Source organism: Pteropus alecto, unplaced genomic scaffold (assembly GCF_000325575.1).
Source record: "Pteropus alecto unplaced genomic scaffold, ASM32557v1 scaffold50, whole genome shotgun sequence".
In the NCBI taxonomy this organism is placed as follows: domain Eukaryota; kingdom Metazoa; phylum Chordata; class Mammalia; order Chiroptera; family Pteropodidae; genus Pteropus; species Pteropus alecto.
In genome coordinates this window covers 4,693,737-4,713,000 of record NW_006431918.1, presented here as the reverse complement: position 1 = coordinate 4,713,000, position 19,264 = coordinate 4,693,737, and the positions used below count along the sequence as shown (strand labels likewise).

Below are 19,264 nucleotides of genomic sequence, written 5' to 3'. Positions count from 1 at the left end.
AGCAGGATTATCTTTTCTCCCAAGCAATTCTCTCCTGTTTATTTTTTAATATAGATACATATATATACACACACACACACACACACACACACACACACACACACACACACACACATATATAATATTTTTATGTTTGCTAATTTGATGGAGAAAAGGACAGTTTCAACTTGCATTTTATGACAGTAATTTTCATATTTGTATGTAATTATAATTCTTTCATCTTTTTGGAATTGTGTATTTTTTATTCTCTAATTACTCTATTGGATACGAATATTTTTAATATTAATTTGTATGAACTTCCAGGTAAGGACGTCACAGATTTATTGTTTTTTATATTTGTTAACAAACATTTTCCCTAACCTGTCTTTGGCTCCTGTTGTCAAATCTTGCTTGCTTGATGATTTATTCAGAAGCTTCTAAGCTTAGAGCTACCTTTCTCTTCCAGAATTTCATTCATCAGTGAAAGAAAATATTGTTTTCTTCTTACCTTTCTGTTTGTTGAATTTTAATACCTACTCTGGAGTTTGGATTTGTTTGTTTGTTTTACTCTATCACATTTTAACTTAATCCATGTTAGTTTTGTCTTGGGAAATTAGATTGGTCAAAACTTGTTTTCTTCAAATTCTCAGATAGGGAAAGTGTCTTAGGGATATCCTTTTAGGGAAGAGAACAAAAATATTTATCAAGTTATTTCATCCACAAAAATACTTTTATTTAGCTTTGTTTATTAAAAATGGAATTCACCATGCCTTACTTGTGAAGTTAATTATTCTTTCCTTTTAAAAAGTTTATTATTTTTAAGCCAGTGAATTACACCTGAAGCCCTATTCATAACAGCATTAATTCACAGATGTCTCTCTTAACTGATGCCCTATATTGGCTGTGTAATAGATTTTGAGGGTCTGATATTTTCCCCTCAGTAGTTAATAACCAGGTACTCAGACTCTAAGCCTAAAAGTCACCTGAAACACACTTTTCTGTAACACAGCTTCTAGTTGCATCAGTGGTATAGCCAGAATTCATAACCTTTAAGTGCCCTTGGAAAAAATATGGCATGTTTCAAATAGTAGCAGATAGCTGAGTCTCACTATTGATTTTCCTTAGCATCTTCAAAATATAGTAGTCTCTCTTATTCATGGTGGGTATGTTCCAAGATCCCCAGTGGATACCTAAATCTATGGATAGTACTGAACCCTATCTATACTATGTTTCTCCTATGTGTACATACGTATGGTAAAGTTTAATTTATAAATTAAGCTCAGTAAGAGATTAACACCAATAATAATAGAACAGTTATAGCAATATGCTGTAATAAAAGTTGCATGGATGTGGTCGTTCATTGCAGGGAATCTCTTGCTGGATTCTTCATACAGAATCAGTGCTTTCTAACACAACACATTCCTGTCAATCTGTTTATGTCTTCTACCCACAAATTTAGCGCCCTTTCCATTTTAGCTAAGCACTTATCACACACAGTGAAGATAACTTTTGCAGTTTGAGGTGCAACAGCAGAACTAGCATGAATTTCTTTTTTCCTTCTTCATAGTTTCAGTTAGAAGATTCATTCTTCCTATAGATCTTAGCAGCCAACAGCCCATTTGATAACTGAGATGGCCACTAAGTGACTAATGGGTGGGTAGCGTATGCAGTGTGGATACACTGGACCACTGGACAAAGGGATGAATCACATCTGGGCAGGAGATATCACACTAAGAACAGCAAGCAATTTAAAACTTACGAATTGTTTATTTCTGGAATTTTCCATTTAATATTTTTGGACCATTAATATTTCAAACTGCAGGTAACTGAAACCATAAAAAGCAGAATCACGGATAAGGGGGACTACTGTAAAGAATAGTTCATAATATTGCAGAGACAGCCCTTCATGTAAACAGATTAATCTGCTTCTTTGTAATCTTTTTAGAGAAATCCACAGGGAATATGAGAAGACCATATGCCTTTTCTAACTGCATCTCAGCAAATGAGTGACAAAATAGAGCTAAAATGAGAAATATGATTTCTCTTTAAAGAAAAATTCTCTGCAAAATTAACTTATGTTACTTTACAATAAATAAATTCTACAGATCATTCAGAAAGAACAGACAGCCAGTAGGAGAATAGACAAAAAAGAAAGTTGAACAATTACTTCACAAATAGGATATTCAAATAGCCAATAAACCTGTTTTTTTTTTAAAGCACAATATTTTTTAATCTTATGTTCCTTAATTTTATAATGTATATAATGTTTTGGGGGGGTTTTTTTCCACTCTGAAATATTTCGGGAAATTCTCCATCCCACATGTAGTGCAATTTCAGAGTGGTATATCTTGGCATGAGTTTTTAAATTAATTGTGCTAGATATTGAAGGACCCTGTCATCAGGGAAATTTCTTTGTACTGTGTTGGTCCTTTGGTGCCCTTGGGAAATTGGTTTGAGGAACACTTCCAGATAACAAAATCCACAGATGTTCAAGTCTATTGCATAACATTACATGGTATTTGTAGATTACTTATAATACCTAATACAGTGTAGATGCTGTTCTTCTCTCTCTGAAGGAATTAATTATGGTTAGGTTTTTGTAAGTTTTATTTTCCTTTATGTGATGCCTCAGTTTTCCTTCAAGTTCCTTTTTTTCTCTTTGTTTTGGTCTGGCCTTCATGCTCTAGGTTTTTCCCCAAGTTTCTGGTGATCCTTAGCCAAGTCATGCTTTAAAAGCAAGGGGCTGAAAAACCAGATTGCAAGCTCTATGTAACTAGCTGCTGGTACGCCTCACTGAAGGATGTTCACATAATAAGCTCTCCTTTCTTCAGAGAATTCCCAAATGTCAGTGTTCTTATTTAAGGCTATTTGATTGATCCAGAGAGGAACTTTCCAACTTCCTGTTTGGGTGGGTGGTATGTAGGTCACAGAAAACTGGCTATGGCATTCAGGGAGTAGGGCAGGGGATCTACCAGTCAGTGTGCTGGCTTTCATTTAATCTCCCTGTTGTCACCCTTGATCTTCACCCAGTCCTTTCTTTGCACCTGGAATCTCAGAGACCAGCAGCTTTCCATTTCTCCAGGGAACAAAAAGGCAGGTGATTGCCTATATAGGAAGGGCTAAAGAATAAGGGACAAATCCCTCCATGTACAGATTTTGATCCAGTGCTCTTTCATCCTGCCCAGTTCCTGTATGAGTCTACCTTCGTTCCTCCATCACATAACATGTAAAATCAAGATAAAAACAAATTGGCAGTGCAAAGTCATAGAAAAGAAAGTGCCTGGTATCTCCTTGCTACATCCCAAATAAAGAAATAAGGCAGCCAGCTGGGATGATACAGAAGAGGAAATGACTATGTCAAAGTAGATGAATTAGATGTATTGTTCAGTGTCCAGATAACAAATGGACAGTGTGTATCCTAGGTTAGGGATAGTGCCAGTTGGCCTGAGGACAGAACAGTCATATCCAGGGACTGGTACACTTTTTCTGTGAAGGGCCATAGAGTAAACATTTTAGATTTTACAAGCCAGATGATGATCTCTGTCATAACTTTTTAAAAGTTTAAACATTGAAGTATATTCCATTATTAAAGGAAGATGCAATCTAGAGGTAAAGGCAGCATCGAATATATTGTCAGTATGATGTTAAGAAGCAGTAATATAGAATTCAATAGGATTTCTTTTTTAAGTGATGCAGTTTATATTCGAAGATCAGGAAAGCCTCTCTGAAGAACTGACATTCAAGCTAAGGCCTACAGATTAGCTAGATGAAGAAAAATTGGTGAACTTTCCAGGCAGAGAAAATTGCCTCTGCAGAGGCAGAAAGGCAAGGTGGTGAGGATTGCATGAGATGAGATGACAGCAATAAACGGCTAGATTAATGAAAGTTTTGTAATCTAGCACATGCTTTGCTCCAGTGAGCCTATAAAAATAACGAGTTTCTATTCTGTCTGAATCCCCTCCCTTGATAGAAAGGAAAGGCAGTCAAAGGGTAGGTATGTGAGAGATGCTAGCCCAAGTTTTAAAACTTAACCATTGTCCCTCTACATAAACAACTCAGAAGTAATTTTCTGTTCTCTATTCACAGGAGTTTTTTGAGAACCCTGCTTTTCGTCCTGATGGTTTGAAGCTCTATCCAACCCTAGTGATTCGTGGAACTGGGCTTTATGAGCTATGGAAATCAGGAAGATATAAGAGTTATTCTCCTAGCGACCTGATCGAATTGGTAGCTCGGATCCTTGCCCTTGTGCCTCCATGGACTCGAGTGTACCGAGTGCAGAGGTAGTGTGTTAACGTCTGTGGCAGAAATAATCAGTAACTACTCTACCTTAACAATTTCTAATGAGAATAGTCTGATTTCAGATTGAGGGGTTGAATTTTTTTAAGTTAAAAATGGGACACCTGAAATGCTATCTGTAAATAGAGAGGGATGGAAGTGAAAGGGTACTATGTCCACGCCACTGCCAATGTCATATGTACTTATGTATTCCTCTCCCTTCGTTCGTGAGCCAGGAGATAGAGTTATGACGGTAAATGGGTATGATGTTTCATTCCAAGAGTTTATGATCTAAAACAGAGTTTCCATCTCCAGGTCTGCTCCAGTCTAGGTACAGTAGTGTATGCAGGAGGTAGAAACGGCCATGTGTGTGGTATTTCTGTTCTTGAGCCTCTAAAGATAAAAAAAAAAAAAAAAAAAAAAGAGCAGCAGCAATCATTATTTGTAGATATTAATGTAAATATGGAGAAAGAGTGACATAATCCTAACAACATGAAGGAAGTCATCTTAACTTTTTTTTTTTTAATGGGAGAGAAAAACAGCTCTCATTTTCAATCATGGGCCTTTTAAAAAAATTTATTTACTGGAAATATAACACTGAAGAAAAATTTTAGGAGCCATAAAATTACCTATTTACGTACAATTTTAACGAAACCATTTCTGTATTTGCTGGTCAATTAGGCACATTTCTCTCACCCTGCCAAAAGCCATCTGGATTTCAGGATTATAAGTACAGTAGTCCTCCCTTATCTGCAGGGATTAGTTCCAAGATCCCCCATTAGATGCCTGAAACTGTGGATACTAAACCCTATGTATGGCATGTGTTTTCATACACATACATACCTGTGATAAAGTTTAATTTATAAATTGGGCACAGTAAGTGATTAACAATAACAATAATAACGTAGAACAATATACTGTGATAAAAGTTATATGAATATGGCATTATTAAGTAAAATAAAGGTTAATTGAACACAGGCTCTGGGATGTGACACCTCATCTGATAAGTGAATAATGAGTAGGTAGCATATACATTTGTGGATACACCAGACAGAGGGATGATTCGTGTCCTGGGTGGGATGGAAGGGTATGGCACCAGTGGCACACAATTTAAAACTTTTTAATTGTTTATTTCTCAAATTTTCCATTTAATATTTTTGGACCAAGGTTGACTGTAGGTAACAAATTGTAGATAGAGGGGGAGCTGCTGTGCAGGGCCGAAAGGAGAAAAGCAAGTGCATGTTCGTACGCTGTACTGCTGCGACTAGTATCCACAGAGCACAAAAATTGCATTGCTAATAATATAAAACAATGACTACTGAAAACAAGCAGAATTACTGAAGGAAAATTACCAAGGATATAAAATAATGGAGTTGCTTAAAGATCGAAGGAAGTTTACACCATACTTCTGCCACAACATTGATTTCTTAGATTTTTCAAATTATTGGTCTAACTTAAGGATCTAAATTGCCAATATAATAAGTGTTTTAAAATACACTTAAACATACTAAGGAGATAATGAATAGAAAATTCAGCACTCAAAATTGTTTGTATTTTGCTTCCTGTTTTTCATCTTTTCTGGAACAATTCAGACCAAAAGACATTAGGAGGTGCTGAACAATGCAGGCATCCAGCAGGAGAGGTAGGGAGCTGCAGGAGGAGAAGGTGTTCCTGTGGAGGAGGCAGTGGTGGGGTGTAGGCTGTTGCAGCCCAAATATGATGAAATGGGCATTCTCTCAGAGGGCTGATCTGACACAGGACATCAGAGCTGAGTAGGGTGAGGGGTACGCTTCTGAGGGGGCGTGAAGAAGAGGACAGAAACAAAAGGTTGGTTTCTTGCAGGGGGTTGATCTAATAAGTAGATAATAAGGATAATGTGGGCTAGGTTTTTTATCTGAAAAGGGAACTACAAATGCAAAAAAGGAGAAAATCAGAATTTACTCTATGGCCTTTAGGAGTAGGAGATAGTAAATATAGTGTGTGTGTACGTGCACACATGCGTGTCTTTTTCGCAGTCTATTTAATGCCACATCTTTTGCGTTTTTGCGTTTGTAGGTGATTTCATTCTCTAAAATGGCCCCAAGTGTAGTAATGAAGTGTTGTGTAGTATTCCTAAGCGCAAGCAAGCTATGATGTGCCTTATGGAGAAAATGCATGTGTTACATAAACTTCATTCAGCCATGAGTTATGGCACTGTCAGCCCTAAGTTCACTGTTAATGAATCAACAATATATGTATAAAGTGTCCTTACACATAAACACATGTAAAACAAGTTGTATTGATCAGTTGATAAAATTGTCATGATCAGAGGCACACAGGAACCTAACCTTGTATTTCCTCCAGGAGCAATGTTCTGATATTCCTAATTCAGTGTTCACGGCAACTTTATAGAACATAACTATCCCAAATAATGAGTATTAACTCTATGTTGTTTCAAAGTACCTCCACAGTGCCCTTATTAATTACACAGTGGAAAAGAATAACATGGAGAAGCCTGGTAGCTGATCAGTGTGAATATCATCACTAATAGTACAAATCATAGTTGTGTGCCACTTGATAGCATGTATTAAAAACATAGCATCACTTCTGTGTTACTCAGCCAGAACTCCATAATCTGAATCTAATCTTAAAGAAACATCAGACAAATCCAAAGTGAGGAACTTTCTAAAAAATAGCTGGCCTGTAATCTTCAAAAGTGGGAGGATCAAGAAAGAGTTCTCCTTTGAAGGAGACTAAAGAGACATGACAACTAAATGCAACATAAAGTTCTCACTGACTGGATCCTTCTGCTGTGAAGGACAATATTGAGACACTGGTGAGGCTAGAATGTAGTCTAGGATTAGACAGTGGTAAAGTATAGCGTTAATTTCTTGATTTTGATCATCGTATTACAATTATGTAAGAGAATATCCTTGCCATAGGAAATATTTAGAGTATCCTGGAGGTGTTGGGACACCTCGTTCTGAAATTACTTTCAAAGAGTTAAGGAAAATAGTTATTTGTACCCCACTTGAGACCTTTCTATAACTTTGAGATTGTTTCAGAAAATTTAAATTAATACACTGGAAAACAAAGATGTAATAAGTACTATTAACAAAGACAAAAGAGGGTTATTTGCTTTTAACTGACTTGGGCAACCAGAGAACAGTGAAGATACTTCCCAGCAGGAGAGCACGGCAAGAGATGTCACTGCTGTGTGGGTCTCAACTTATTGATAACGATGCTCTTAGATGGAAATGCCTGAGGCACTTGCCTGGCTTCTGTTACTTGTAGCAAGCCCCCACAGACATTTTCCCCACCAGGGCCAATGTTGTGGCTGGACCAGCCCTTATGGTTCTTATGACTGCAGGACACACTTCAGACAAACCATCAGGGGACTCCAAAGAAGGAGATTTATTATTCACAGGGCCTAGAGGGTACCCAGTAAGCCCGAGGGGGCACACAGCAAGTTTGGGGGTGTTGAGAGTGGGCTATTTAGGATTTTGTGGGTTCACTGTTTATTGGCTCATTTAAAGCATAGCAATGGGAATTAGGATGCAGGAAAGGAGAAATGGGGTTACTCAGATGGTCAGTTATCTAGGTTACCCAGGACTTTCTGAAAGAGGGAACTTCATGGGTAAGGGAGGCTTAATTCCTTCTCTGGTTGTTTTGCTGGTAGTTGTGTCATACAGCTGGCAATATGTTTATTCAGGATGGAAGTCTTCTGAAATGGATGCCTTAGCAATCAAGAACTTAATATCAAGCACTCAATCCATACTATCAAAAAACTTAATGTCAGGCACTTACACTAAAGGGAAAGCAGACAACAGTAAAGGTAATACCTCCCAGCATGGCAACAGATATTACAGACTAGACAGAAATTTCACAGCCGTAGACACCTTAGTTTTCTTACCAAAAATAACAAGGCAGTCAGATGAAAATTTGCATTCTCCTCCTTCATTTTCAGTTTTAAATTTCTTACTGCTGTAACCAGTGAGTCAAAAGCAACAGAGGCATTGCTATAACCTTAAAAGCTTAATTTTATAGACTTTATGAAATATCACTATGGGACATTATCCTGGCCTACCACCAACTGAGAAAATAGGGACTTTAAGAAAGCAAGAGTAGCAAATATAGTCTGTATAGAAAAAGTGTAAAGGTTCATGACAGGAAGAATTAAGAACATGTTGTATGATGAGAAAGGCATGATTATGGATAACCAACATGAAGCTGATTAAAGAAACCTCCCTGTTCTCAGTTCTTCTATCATGACTCCAGTACAGATCTCTCTGGAGAACTGGCCAATAGAAGAGGCCCCCAGCTCCAATTCTAGGAGGCCAGACTGTCAAGTAGTTCTCTATCAATACATAACTCAAAAGGTTTATGTAGGACAAGTGGCACAGGTGGATGTAGGCTTAAGTGACACTTCCACTTTACAGATGTGTGGCTGAATTAGAACTTCATGGAATACATACTGTAAAATAAGAGGTAAAATCTCTTTTAAAGTGTGGAATTAGTAATGTCCTCAGAGAATCTGAGGACGATTTGCTGTTTGAAGATAGTGATGACTCAGTTCCTAACACAGTAAATGCTTTTGGTGGAGAGAGTCGTCTGGTGTCTAGATGTGGTATTTGATTTTCATGCTTTGGGGCTCGTAATTTACTTAACTTTGAATGTGATTGTTGTCTAGGTTCTTATCTTTGTGGCATTTTTCACTTTATTTTTTTTATGTTTTCAGTACAGCTGTAATTGTTATACAAGTTTCCATTAGAATTCTGGTGGTTTGTTTTTTTATGTAGCTTACTATGGACTAATGTTTAGTATATAGCATTTGTTTTTCTATTAGGATGGGCAGAATTCCTTCAAATATGTTACTTAATGTTTTGTGTTAAATATTACTGAACTATTGATATAACTCCCTGCAGAGGAAATCATTCTAATTAATTATATTTTGCTACTTGCTTTTCACCCATTTTATTTACATATTTTCTTTGTATATACTGCATAAAAAATGTTTCAAATTTATATTGACTTGCATTTTGCTAACACTAATCACTGAAATTTTAGGCTAGACTTTTGCAGTGCTAAGGTGTATGTGGTGTGATGCAGTTCTGCTCTGTACTACCATTCATTAATCCCAATACATTTCTTTTTGATCATGTGATTTTATACTTTTTTCAACAGACTTTGTAGAATATTACTAATTGTCCAGAAATTATATTTTGTTCTTAGTTTCCAGCTATAGTACTATATTTATATCAAAAAATATTTTCTCTATAAAGTTACTTTAAAATCACTTTCAATATATATATTAATAATAGGCTTGCATTATTTTTTCAAAACTTTCCTTGTATAACTAATTGGGATGAGTCTTTACACAACAGTATATTTTATACACTGGCAAATATACTACTTGCAAATTAGTATATGGAACTATTTTTTGTTCCATTTCTTATTAAAGACAGAATAATCTTCATAGTTATAATTTTAATGGCAGCATAGTAGTTTAGCATCTTAATTTGTCTTACTCAGTGAACTGCTTCTTTATGTTGGACATTTAGGTTGCTTCCAGGTTTACTTTTTAAAAAATTTTTAATCATCCTGGCCTCCACTAGAGCTAAAATTCATGTACATAGAACTTAGGTTAAGTAATCTGTTAGAGCAGTATAATCTAGAAGGGTTGCTCATGGTAAAAGGTCTAAGCTTCTTTAATTATTATGCTTTCTGGAACAAGGAGAGTATAAATGAATGTTTTAGTTTTTGTTATGTATATGGATATTGTTTTCCAAAAGGATTATACAAGTTTAGAATATATAAATAGTTCCTGGTTTTATCACAACCTCTGTGGATGTGGATGATTATATTTTTTATTTTATATACTTACAGGTATTAATTTGCATTTTCCTAGTTATAGTAAGGATTAACATTTTTTTCTACGTAACCAATTATTTGTGTTTCTTCTTATATCAGTTGAATTTGCCAGTCATAGAATTTAGATCATATAGGAGACAGTGCTTTTTATTGAGATAGCTCAAAAAAAAAAAAGTTGTACCTTTATCTTTGAGGGGCCTTTTGAATTATCCCCCCTCTCCTGCAAAAATAAGACTAGGGAACCAAAAGCCATGTCCACTCTCACATAGTATATTTAACACTTAGTAACAATTTGGTAGCTGTGTTCTGGTAAAATAGCTTCATATCTACAGATCTGTGCAAGAGAAAGCTGGGTATTTATACAGTGTTAAGTGGCTGAGAAACCTGATTTGGGAAAAGAAAATCACAGGGTTTTGATTCTGCATTGTTTCTTCCAGCTTCATTTTTTAAACTTTTAAAGCAATTCTGAGAATGTAGAAAACTGATACTTGTCTAATTCGGAAGCAGTTGGTTATATCTTGCTTTAAAGAAACGATTGGCAAAGGAGAAAAGCCTCCTTCCAGAGTATTTAATCCAGGCAATTTTAATAATTATATTTTATTTTTAAGGTATAGTAAAGGGAAATCATGTATATCTTTGTGTTCTGTGCGTTTAGAAAATCTGGCTATTTTACCTATGACAGCTTCTACCAATTACAGGCAATATATTTAGTGTTGACTAGTGAACCTAAATGTGTACATGGAGAAGATACAGGTATCAGAAGGGAGGAACAGGGGAAGGAAAGTAAGAGGGAAGATATTTTAAGTGAAAACAATCTTTTATACGTGCTTTTTAAAAATACTATGTTTTACTAATAGATTGCTTGATATTTTCATTTGGCCATTTCCCCCATCTTACCCTCTTTTTTTTCCTTAACTAAGTTACACTTATTTTATGACGGTTGGGTTAATGACATCTTACTGGGTATTTTTATGAAGCGGCATCCTAAAAGATAATTCTGTATTGCAGGTGTGAAGGATGCAGTCAGTGATTAAATGTAAAATTCTGTCCAGAGACATGATAGAGCCACACTAAACTGCTGCTGCCCACAGGCTATTTGACAGCTGTCTGCCTGCCTTGAAGTGATATTTAAATCACTGCAAAGCGTTAGAAGAAGAATACCAATTTGCATCCAAAACATGCTTCGAAGCATGAGAAACTTCAGACCAAGAAGCTTTAGACATCACTTTGAAAGGTTTTTGATGAGCAAATCGCAAATATTAACACCTCTAAGCTTGAAATGTTACCTGTTGAAATGGAAAAGTGAATATTCTCAAATGTCCTCACGTTCAAACCAAGAATGTGAAAGGAGATTGAAACAAATTCAGAAACCTAAAAATAATTTTTAACTCCTACCTAGTTGGATGTAGCAAGTTCAATTGGTCAGTAATCTCACCTGGGATTTGAACTTCTAGAAGACTAACAGTCTTTTTATCTTTACGTATTCCAGATTGTTAACACACTACTTTGCACATAGAAGATGTTCAGCACATAGAGAATTATCTCCCTTGATTTTCAATGAAAAAGACTTTGTCACTGAATGGAGACTGGCACATTTCTATTTCTTAATAAGGAAAAACTCCCATCTGGTATACGCCAGACATGTCATTGCCAAAGACCATTAAAGCTATGTTGCATTTTTGTAGTGACACATAAATTTAAAGACATTTATGAACTGTCAGCATCATTATAAAGCCTTGTATTACCAAGTCTTCACTGACTTGTGCTTTTGTGGTAATCAGAGCTACCTTCAGGGACATGCAGCCTCTCAAGATGCTCTGCTCTCACCATCTTGAGATTATTAATAATTTTTTAAAAGAGGCCCCCGTTCTTATTTCACACTGAGCCCCACAAAGTATTAGCTGGCTCTGCTAATAATTCTGCTTAACACTGTGATAAAACCTGTTTCTTAGAGAGTTCCATTGCAAATTTTAATGTCTTTTAGAAGTACTGGTTAATTATTAAAATATTTGTAGAGTTCATCTTCCTTTTCCTTCCCACCACCCCTTCCCATCACCAGTGGAGTCAGTGCCATAGGGGTGTTGACAGCAGCATGCCTAGCATCTGAAGAAATGGAGAGTACAGGTAGGGAGTGCAGAGGTGGCAGCTAGAGTAGTTGGAAGATTGGTTACATTGAACAAATAAGTGATTTAGCAAATAAATGTACTAAACATAAGAGAGCCACATTTCTCACTGCCTGAAGGGATTTACAGATATTGAAAGGTGGAAAGCTGAAAAGAATACTGAGGCACTGGATTAGAATTGTAAATATTAGCATGAACTTGTGGGCTTTTTAAATTTATATATAGAAATAGTAATAGATACATGTTTATCTAATTGTCTTGTAATTAATACAGTATTTGTGATTGATTTTATGGCAACTACGCAGCATGGTTTATGTGTATGTATATATGAATATGAATATATACACAGGTATGTTTATATATACATACATTTCTTAGTTCTGTACACTGAGAGGGTCTAGAGGAAATGACACCTCAGTAGTAATGAGCACAGCAAGTGCCCAGACCTCTGTTTCTCAGTAACACCCTTTGCTAAAAGGAATCAGGGCTGCTCGAAACATTGGCCAGTTGCAGGGCTGGGACAGTAAACATACAAGATAAACTTAAAACAGCTGTTTTCCAAAAAATAAGGAAATATTCAAAGAATGATGGAGATACGTCACAAGGACCCAGAAGTCAACTGAATTCATACCCATAGGCCAAGTATAATTTAAGCAACAAAATAATATGTTAATATCAGATTACAACATTGACTAAAATAGAAATCCATGAGTTCCTAAACAGAGAAGGGAAAACTCTTCCTTTTGATAACGGGCTCAACTGATAAACCCAGATGGGGTGATAAATATAATCACCATTTAACAGCCATTGTAGGGAAGGTGATACAGACAGGAATCGCTGGTGGATACTAGACCGGTAGTTGGAGGGTTGATGAAAGAGAATTAGGATATCGATAGAATACTGTGTACTTGTTTCAGTTCTCATACTGTAAACGGTGTCCTTTTCACAGTCTGTTTAATAACACATTCTTTACATTTTTGTGCTTTTTGTTGATTTTGCTGTTTAAAAGCATAGTGGTGGTGTGCTGTCTCTCCAGTGTTCCTACGCACAAGACGGTTGTGATGCACCTTATAAAGAAAATACACGGGTAGATAAGTTTCATTGAGGCATAAATTTTAGTGCTCTTGGCCACAAGTGCAATATTAATGAATCAATTATATGTTAAAGGGTCTTTAAACAGAAACACAAAACACTGTTATGTATTGATCAGTTGAAAAAATGCAACTAAAGGCTCATAGAAACCTAACCCTGCATTTTCTCTAGGATCAGTGCTTCAGTATTTGCTAATTCAGTGTTCACAGCACCTTTAATAAGAATCGAATATATCTTGCCACTAATAAGAATCGAATGTATCTGTCATATAATGGTACTAACACAGTGATTACCATTAATTTTATCAATTTATACAGCTATGTTTTACATTTTAGCTTTAAGTTGTAAAAGTTTGTATATTTGTGAGTTATTCATAAAATATTTCAGAGTAAAAATGGCATTTAGAAGACTTTAATTTCAGCTATGTCACTCTCTCTTTAAATTCCCTGGTATGTCATCTCAAAGAATTTTGGCTTATCATTGCTTTATAGTATCTTTATGGAACTACTGGCTTCCAGAGCCTGTGGTTTTAGTTATTAGAATCAATAGATGAAGTCGCTAATTGTATTTACTTAACATTTGGAGAGATAAGTAAAAAGAGAAGGAAAAGACTCAAGCAAATATGAGAAGAAAAGAGAATTGGTGTATTCTTCCTCTTTCTTCTAATCAACTAAATATTAGACAAAACAAATTAGGGACTTGTCTTTGAACAGAAAGCAGATGTGCTGAGCATGTTCTTCAGATTTTTTTTAACTGTTTAGATACTGATTTTTGTCTAAAAGTAGGGTGTTCAGGGCTGCCAAAATGAAACTTATAATTTTAATTTTTGGTTGAAGTCCCCTTGATGCCTGGCACTTCACACTATATTAATGCTAGGAAATAAATTTTATTTCCTCTGATCGTTAGGCAAGCTGTTATTCCTCTAATGCAGAGTCACTACCAATTTAGATTTTGGAGAAAAGGAGAAAAATGTATTCTTTGTTGTTGGCTAGGCCAGGCCTTTGGTTACTTGTCATTCAGCAGCTGTAAACAAATTGGATTTTATATATATATATATTTTTTAAAGGTTTTTTTAGTGTAAATATTTCTAGCCAAAAATCATTACTAATGGTTATTTAGTAATTAAATAACCAAATTAAAACAAATGGACATTTGTTTTGCCCTTTTGTAATCTTATAAAGTGATTTTCATCAGGTGTTTCTCACAGAAACCCTGAATGGTAGGTGAAAATCATAATTTCATAGGTGGGATAACTGAGGAATAGAGAAGCTCTGAACCTTACTTCTTAGAATATTAAGCCTCTCCTTTTCTGGTCTGCATTGTAGGTATTTTTGTTTGTTTTCTTTTTTCCTTTTTTGAATATTCCTACCCCACTGCTGTAGAGAATGATTTCTATTTTGCAACAGCTGATCTTTTTCTCCTACAGAGATATTCCAATGCCTTTAGTCAGCTCAGGAGTGGAGCATGGTAATTTGAGAGAGCTGGCATTTGCAAGAATGAAAGACCTTGGAATACAGGTAAGAGTCTGACTATAACTGTTGAAATCAAACTAATCTGAAACAAAAAAAATTTTGATACTGTCACACTTAAACTTACGAGTTTTGTCAAAAAGCTTTCGTATATTGAAAGCATTCTTACTGTATAACATGTTAGAGTTGAAGCTAGTAGTTGCAAAGAATGCATCCCATCCATTCCATCCCTTACACTCCTCTGCTTTCTTCCAAAAGAGTGTAGATCTGTTGATTTAATTGTTGGTTTGCATTTTCAACCTGGGCTCTGCCTTCAGAGATTCTGATTCACTAGGTCTGGGATGGAGCTATAGGATGTTCTCAGGCACAATACAAATATGGACAACACTTTGAAAGCCATCATTTGGAGGATTACATATTGTGTTTGTGGACTTAACCCAAGACATTTTATTTTTAGCCAAATTATTTATAGAGAAAGTATTTCAGAAAATTGTCCAAAGGAGTTTGTGAACATTATTGGTTTATTCTACCCACTTCCCAAAAATGAACTACTTCAAATTCTAAAAAAAAACAGCTAATGTATTTATAGTAATTAATAGCACCAAAGAAGATTGCCTGCTCTGTTCCCCAGTCTCCAGCTGTCCTTGATCTCCATCTCCTCTCTCCTCTGAGAATACCACCACCGAGTGACTGATCTGGCCTGGTTGTCCTGATAACCCACCATCTCGCTATTGTCTTTAACCCTGCACCACTCACAAACCTTGATAGTCTCTCAGTAACTGCGGCTGAGTCTTAAAGACTGGAATTCCGTCATAGCCAAAAGACATCGTTCACGTAGGCAATGTCTTTACCAGAAAATAAGCACACACACCAACCTCTGCCTTTTAAAAAGCATCCCCCCCCCAAAAAAAAAGTATGCAAGAGTACATTTAGAGCATGTAACTATAGTACGTTCACATGCAAACTACTATATAGAACTGCTAGAGTTAAAAGACAATGTATAAATGTGATAAGACTTATTATAGAGGCTTGTGATCCTACTTTGCTATATAATTTTTATTTGAGTTCATGGAATCCACATCAGCAAAGCATTATTTTCTTGGACTGGTTCCTGGAGCATGGAAATATCTTCGTTTTTATAGAACAGAATAATGAGTTCTTATTTTTCCCATGGAATTCTGTACATAATGACAGTCCTTCATAAATATACTGATGGTAGTACAGCTTACATGACATCATTAAATTTCCTAGGTTGATCTTTTCTCACTGGTGGAAATGTTAGAATCCTGAAAATAATTTTTACAGTTTGTTCTATAGGGAAAAATATACCATAGGACATATAATGGAATACTGTAAAGATTTTGTAATTATAAACGTCAGCCTGTGTAGCATACAGAGAGCAGTATCACTCTCTGGGAAAGTTACAATGCACAGTAGCAGATTAAATCTTTAAAGGAGTTATGCAGAAGCGATACATATTTTTTCCTTTATACCAGTATTTCCTGAATATATTACCATGGGATCCACTACCCATGTATCATCAATTAATATCCCAGGAAACCACTACCTAATAGAACATTATGAAGTCTGTTTCCCCAAACTAAACCAGACTTTGGGATCATTACAGCTTTAGTGACAAATATCCTTTTCATGGAAACTACTAAGACCCATAATATCCATTTGCTATTTTAAAAAAATAAGACTCCTTGAGTTTTACCTAGAAGCTTGAATGTCCAGCCAGCGAGCACATTTCTTAGGGTCTCCTGCAGCATTTTATGGCCACATGACTAAATTTAGGCCACATGACTGAGGCTGGGCCAATGGCATTTATAAAAAGTAGCATTTATAAAAAAAAAAAAAAACCCTATGTAGCATTCACACTGGGTTGTGGAAGAAGTGAGAGTCGCATCACACATGCTTGGCCATGCAGACTAGGCATTGCATCCATATCATCTGCAGGCAATTCTGTGTCTACCAGGGAACCTTAAAGAGCCATTTGTGACTGTGGTTCAGATTGTATAATAAATGGGTCAAGGTACCTTTTTTCTTTCTTTCGTTCTTTCCTCCCTCCCTCCCTTCCTCCCATCCTTTTTCCACAATGCTGTTCTCTGCAAAAAAAAGCATCCCTCTGACATTTCTAAAGTGATACAAATATAATGATGCTAAAAATATTAATGCCATAAAATGGTGAAGGTTCTTAAAAATTAGGAATTTGCTTTTTACTCTTGTGTGTACATAGTTTTGGATCGCACTTTCAGATACAGATATATCAGTCAGATCCCCTGGGTAAAACTGTTATCACATTTTAGGACATAAGTTCATTTCTTCCAATATTATATATTGATCTCCTTTGAATTCTAAACTTATTTTAAAAGCAATATTGTACTAACTTCATACAATTCCATTCCATTTTCCTTATCTTCAGATTTATTAAAGACGGCTTCATTTTTAAATGCAGGGTTTTTTTTTTTATCTCAATGTAAATTGTGTCCAAACTTAATTTTGAGCCCAGAGTTTGGTGGTATAATTGCTCCCCTCCCCCACTTTTTTTTTTTGGCAGTGCCGAGATGTAAGAACCAGAGAGGTTGGAATTCAAGAAATTCATCACAAAGTACGGCCATACCAGGTTAGTTTCGTCATTTTATAGAGAGAGTGGATCCTGCTCGTAAATCTTTCTTTCAAGCTTGTACCCACACCCTCTTACCAGTGGGACTGAAACCCAGAAGTTATTGAGTAAACCAAGAGCAAAGCGCCATCGTGGATCAAATACAGATATCAAGCCAGGAAAACCCAGTATGAGGGTGGCTGGACTTTAGAAGAGCCATGTTAGGAAAACCAGGTCTGGACTTGAGATCAGCATTGTTCAGTAGGACTTTCCGCAGTGTTGGAAATGTTCTGTAATCTGTGCCGTCCAGTGTGGTACCAGCCGCCAGTCACACATTACTATTAAGCAGTTGAAAGGTGGTTAGTGCAACCGAGGAACTGAGTTGTTAATTTTAATTAATTCAAATGTAAATAGTCACATGTGACTAGTGGCTACCTTCAGGTAGATCTAGATGTGATCTGCTTGTCTCTGTGTACAACTGTTAAATTATTGCCCATTTGTGGCAATCAAATGATCGGCTCTTATCAACAGATAGGGACTCCATAAAACTTAAGCCTAATGCCTGAAGGCATTCATTGTTAGTGATGAATTAACGTCTCTCTGATATATCTTTAATGTCTAGCTGTGTGCACAGTTTTCTGTGGGATTTAGCCCTTTTGTGGAACCCTCTTTGAGAAAGGCTAGATAGATGCGATCTGCATTGATATTTCTGTCCTCGACATGAATTGTTCGACATTTTTCACATTTGGAAACTTTTGAGGGAAAAAGTAGACTTAAGCACAGTTAATTTTGCAAAATTCTTGTGCAGTCCAGTTACTCAGAAAACGGTTAAGAAGGAAGATAAGTATTAGTCTGAATTTTCCAACTCATTATGAGTATAGTCTGTCCATTTTCAGAATATATCTGTGCATGACCATGCCCACGTATGTAGGCTTGGATTTTCTGTGGTATGCATATTGTTATAAATTGCTTATATTAATGCAAAGTATAAAGGCTACTTAACGATGGGTTGAAAATCAGAAGCCTATATAGATTTCTACCACAAAAGCCTCCCCCAAAGCCACTCTCCAGTGATTGGGTTTTCTTTAATGTTTTGATCTCATAACTAGGCATAATATTATAAAGGCCCATGGGATGCCATCAAGGAACAAGTGACTTGTGACATGTATTTTCCCCCAAAAAGTAGTGGAGGAGGTAAGGACCAGAAAATGAAACCATCGAGGACCTGACAGTTCTGGGGCTCAGGTGCTCCCAAGAGCCACACATGTGACATAGTGTGTAATTTTACCTTAGAGACTGTTCATGGAGCATCAAAGATTTAAAGACATGGAAGCATTTACTGAGCATTAATCTTATAAGAATCTCAAGGTTAATGAAATTCACATATTTATGAAACTGTAAAATTGTTTTCCTTTTATAATAGTTCATGACAAGGCACAAACTCATTGATGATATTTGAGAGTAGACAAGTAAAAAGAAGCACAATCCATGATTATTATGATTATTCATTCTTTATCTGTAAGTGTGGTTATTAGCCTAAATAAATACATATAATTATAAAAATGAACTTTGTTCTCTCATTTTTAAAAAAACTGTGTTTTTTTATTAAACAGATTGAATTGGTAAGGAGAGATTATGTTGCAAATGGTGGCTGGGAAACATTCTTATCATACGAAGACCCAGATCAAGACATTTTGATTGGCCTCCTGCGATTACGGAAGTGTTCAGAGGAAACCTTCCGTTTCGAATTGGTTGGAGGTGTCTCCATCGTCCGCGAGCTGCACGTGTATGGAAGTGTAGTCCCTGTGAGCAGTCGGGATCCTACTAAATTTCAGCATCAGGTATCCTGTATTCCGTTTCTATTTGAGTCT

General features: G+C 36.1%; 1 protein-coding gene across 1 annotated transcript in view; it reads left to right on the top strand.

The window, feature by feature from the left end:
- ELP3 (elongator acetyltransferase complex subunit 3) overlaps positions 1-19,264 on the top strand; it is a 72,025-nt gene that overhangs the window by 29,638 nt on the left and 23,123 nt on the right. Inside the window, exons 10-13 of the mRNA XM_006906246.3 lie at positions 4,066-4,259; positions 14,746-14,836; positions 17,349-17,414; positions 19,007-19,234. Coding sequence (XP_006906308.1) covers positions 4,066-4,259; positions 14,746-14,836; positions 17,349-17,414; positions 19,007-19,234 — 579 coding nt within the window. The remainder of the gene's footprint in view (positions 1-4,065; positions 4,260-14,745; positions 14,837-17,348; positions 17,415-19,006; positions 19,235-19,264) is intronic.